General features: G+C 28.1%; 1 protein-coding gene across 1 annotated transcript; it reads right to left on the bottom strand.

Annotated features, from left to right (window-relative positions):
• Positions 1-1281: 1281 nt before the first annotated feature.
• On the bottom strand, positions 1282-4444 carry LOC113385832. Its single transcript, XM_026623663.1, has 4 exons — positions 4436-4444; positions 4275-4370; positions 2974-3104; positions 1282-1363 (listed from the first exon to the last, which is right to left on the bottom strand). Exons 1-4 carry the CDS (start codon positions 4442-4444, stop codon positions 1309-1311), a joined length of 291 nt encoding a protein of 96 aa, XP_026479448.1. The 3' UTR covers positions 1282-1308.
• Positions 4445-4694: the final 250 nt, after the last annotated feature.

The raw sequence follows: 4694 nt of genomic DNA, 5'->3' as shown, positions 1-4694 counted from the left end.
CTTTTTTTGTTTTTCTAATTCTTTTCGTTGTTAAAAATATATAATTTATTTATATACTAATATATACTAAATAAAACAAACAACGTTCAATGATATCTGTATTTATATTCACATCACAAGAATTTATCACTATAAATCACAAGTAGATTTAGCACCTAATTTATTTAGAAAAAAAGACACATCAATATCGATTGCTAAACTCTTGCTATTAAATTTCTATTGGAATAAAGAAATTTATATTTACGTATTATTCGAGTCTTGATAAATATAAATATAAAGCAATAACGTTTTAGATGTTATGTTAAATACATCATTCATCATACTATTATTATTAGTATTAAATAACAATATTTAATATTGGCAAAGTATGTTTTCATTTCTTAAAGAGCATATAATTGGTAAAGTACTTAATATATTTTATTTCTGAACTTCCACATAAAGATTTATTCAAAGTGTTACTATGTTAACATCTGATTTTTATTAAATGGCAGTGGAAATTATAAATTAAGAACTCTCTATATTCTGCAGAAAATAAATTAAAATTTCAATGTGTACCTAATATTTGGATTTTTTTTAATAAATTGGCAGTGCAAATTATAATTGAGAACACTATATATTGTTTAAAATAATATAGGTAGTAGACTGGGGTCAATAGACATTTACGGAGCTTTTAATAATTATGAGACCGGATTCACACAGTTGCTGTCCAAATGGTCGGATTTTTCTTTGATTTATTAACGTTGGCTGTGGTATTCAAATGCCTGTTATTTGCAATGACTTTTAACTTGAAGGTAATATTGGAGACCCATGGGTCACCATGTTTCACTACGTCGTTCTGACTATCAGATATTCCTTTACCAATTTCTTGAATAGCACTACTATTTCTGGGATTATTTTTTACATTATCTCCCTGAAAATAAGAGAAATAAAATTTAAAAAAAATACATGAGTTTAATATAATATTAAGCATTGAAACTGATTTTAATTGTATCTACATATTTTTTGCGAAAAATAAATAATAAATCCTGTTGTGCAAAAATACTATGCATATCAAAATGAAACTTCACTCAATCACTTTTTACTGACCTTTACTGTAACTGGCACTTTCTTCGTAGTACCATCAACGGGGGTTACAACCGTTGTAGTTGTCACATTAACAGGCAGGGCATGTGTTGTAGTTGATGGCTTATCAGAAGTCTGAACAATTGAATGTTTTGTTGATGATTCTTCAGTTTTTGGAACGGCAGAAGTTTGATATAATTTGTTTTGGGGTAGTTGGCCGCCTTCGGTGCGACCCCCCAGCCGCCACTATGTGGCAACTTCTGCACCTTCCCAATTATGTTCTGGTTGAGTCCAGATGTATCTGCAAAATTGAAACTTTTTTACTTTTACTTACTTTTTTTTGAAAATAAGGCATATTTACAACAGTTAAAACCCTGTATGCTGTATGTAACATTCAAGTATACGGTTTTTACTAAAGTTTACAGATTTATTTATTATAAAATTTTTGTTTTTGTTGAACAGAAATGAGAACTAGGTGTTCCATTTTTATGAAACCCTTAAAGCAGCTTAATGTTTGTTCTTACTGTTAGTAATTTGAACTTTTTTTTTTCTTTTAAAGTTATTAGAGATCGATTAGAAGTCAATACGTCCATTATATTTGTGACATTGCAGCAGTCTATTTTTTATTTGGAAGGATTTTAGGAACTATATTTTCAAGTTAAAATGGATATCACGATTGCTTGATATTAGGGTGTACGTATTATATATATCGCGAGATTTGAATTTTCAAAACTTATGGTTGAAGTGGCTCTAAACCATTTGCGCCACGTGCTTCCTATTATTATGAAAGAAAATTAGTAAAAATTATGGATATTAACATTTGTTATAAAAATAATCGTGTATATTATTTTGTATTAATAAGATAGCAATTTAAACATAGACAAATACGTTCGCAAATATTATAATTTTTCAATATGATTATAGAGCTCACAAATGAGCTCATACAGTTCCAACTATTTTAAAACTTTGGAATTTCAAATCGTTTGAGTGGTAGAAAGTAATGATAGATTTGAATGATTAGAAATCTCATATTAGTATTGTTATATCTCATATTAACTCAAAAATTTATCAAATCATTTAAATTTTTGAAAACTTTAGGGAAGCAACTATACCGTTTGTTACATTAAAGGTAATAGAAAGGTAATAGAAATAGAAAGGTAATAGAAAAATATTTTCCAATATAATTTAATATGAATTCTTCAATGATTCCAATGATTCTAACTCCATCAAAATTTGATTAGAAATTGTACAAAAGATAACATATTATAAATCTTCATCAAATAAGGGCCGCGTGTGATTAATATGACTGAATTCACGGTATGGCTTCTCTGATCATTGTATAGGGTTGAACTTAAGTAGATATTGACAGTGATAAATGGATATTGCGCTATTAAACACTGCTCGCAACGCTTCACATTAAGGCAATCACAATAAACCTCAAAATTTAACACTATACCTAACCAAGTGAAGATAATTTGACTACACAATATCCGAGGTAGAATGAAGTATAGTAATACACATCAAAATTTTAATCATTTAAGATGATCAACATCAAAATGAAAATACAATTCTAACGTGATGTAAAATACAAAAGGAATAATGCAAATCCAATTTTTACTTAAAACCAATTTGTAACAGTGTTGTCTATTAAGTATCTCGAAAAAATATAAAATGATCAATTATTGGAAGCTTGTAATAATATATTATTGAAAAATTGATTTACTCGTTATGAATGAAAAATTTTATACTATAACAATGTTGAGTGATTTTTAAATTAGTCACTTGGTGAGCTGTTGTAGGTTAATTTTATACAGGCATACAAAATTATTATTTTTATATTTTACATTGTGTATTGATGAAATGTAAATTGATGGTTAAAAATGTATTTTCTTATTTTTTTTCTAGTTTTACCCGGTTTGTGTCATGCTGCAGAAAGCATTATAATATCGTCCAGGGCTTCTGCAATAGCTCCATCCTGGACAACGACATCGAAAGAGCGTTTGGAATTCCTCCTTGCAAACCTCGTTCCACCAGCAAGTACGCTTGAAATGTTTAAGTAACCCATCAGGATATCAAGGTAATTTTAATTTAAATTAATATACTATTTATAACGTACAATAACTGAGTTCATTGAGATAGTTTTATAAACTCTAATATTTTATTGTATTGTTTGCTTATCATCCTTTACTGTCTGATAAATTTCACCACAATACAATGAATCGCGAAAGATGTCTCTATTTGATATGGTTGAATTTACAATCAAAAATTGAAGTCGGTTATACCTATTTATTGATATTATAAATAGTTAGGGGCCGTCCATTAACCACGTGATCGATTTTTAAGCATTTTTGGACCCCTTCCTCCGACTTTTTTATACGTGGTGATATTCAAAATTAGCTCCCCTCCCTCACCCAACATTACCTGTATTTAGTTTTAACTTTTGTTAACTTTTTTATTTCTTTTTGAAAGATTTTGGATTTTTTCTTATATTCGGGTAAAAAATAATTACACGTGATATTTTACTAGACTTTCTCCTCTCCCACGCAATATTTCATGATTAATGGACTCCTCCTTATTGCCATATATATCGTCTGTTTTAGAAAGCAAAAATTTAAAAAAAATGTATAGTTTGAGAGACTTTTTGAACAACTAGAAATTTTTCAAATACAAAGGCAATAAAAAACAATAGGATTTTAATTTATATATATTGGAAAAATCAAGTCCAGATCATTTGTTCATCAAGACCATCAAATACTTAAAATTCATGTTATGTATTTGAAAATTAATTTTATGGTCAAATAAGAACATGAATTAAATGATAAAATTTCATGAAAGTTTAACTAATAAAATTAATATAACATTGATATTTTATCTGTAATTTTCAATCAAACTTTAGTATAATAACCCCAGCTATTCATAATATCTCTATAACCTACAATTTTGTCTGTGCGAAAAATGTATATTTTGCTTACTATTTATAAAACAATTTGCTTACTATTTATAATAAATTGTTTATGGAAATGGCCAATTATACAATTTTGAAGCCGTCGGGTACAAAATTAATTTAATTATTGCTATATGACAATAGCCATGTATTAATTTTTTATTCGCAATATTGTCTAGTTAATTGAATGATTTTTTTCTTGAAATAAAAATGAATTTTCTCACATCTTTTTTCCCTGAAATTTAGTTTTAATTGCCCAAATACTTACGTCAGTCAAGTATCCCTTCACAGATTCATCCGAGTAACTCCTCTTGACTAAAAAACGCGTATGAATGGGGAAAAACAGTGACGCAAGTAGACATAACTGGAAAGTCATTAACACAAATAGTTCATTGATTATCAAAATCAGTTTAATTCACGTGAACTAACCTTAATCATTTTGCTTGTGGTGCTTTGATTTCGTTATATTTACAGTAGGAATTACGCATTTGACATAAGTCTATATTTTCGCAATCCAGATGTGGAGCATGCGCTTTTCGTTTTTGGGATCCTATTGTGTGCAATCTTTGAATATAGAATAAGAAACTTTTATTTGGAAAATAAGAGTAAGACTATTTATTTAATTTTTTAACTTTTTTAATATAAATCTTTTTGTTGTTGAATCGTTCGTTCACCTATCCGATTGTCA

Source organism: Ctenocephalides felis, unplaced genomic scaffold, assembly GCF_003426905.1.
Source record: "Ctenocephalides felis isolate EL2017-DRISC unplaced genomic scaffold, ASM342690v1 CF-g0.4_SCAFFOLD_00845, whole genome shotgun sequence".
Taxonomy (NCBI): domain Eukaryota; kingdom Metazoa; phylum Arthropoda; class Insecta; order Siphonaptera; family Pulicidae; genus Ctenocephalides; species Ctenocephalides felis.
Note: the sequence above shows the minus strand (reverse complement) of the source record. Positions and strands in the feature narration are given on the sequence as shown.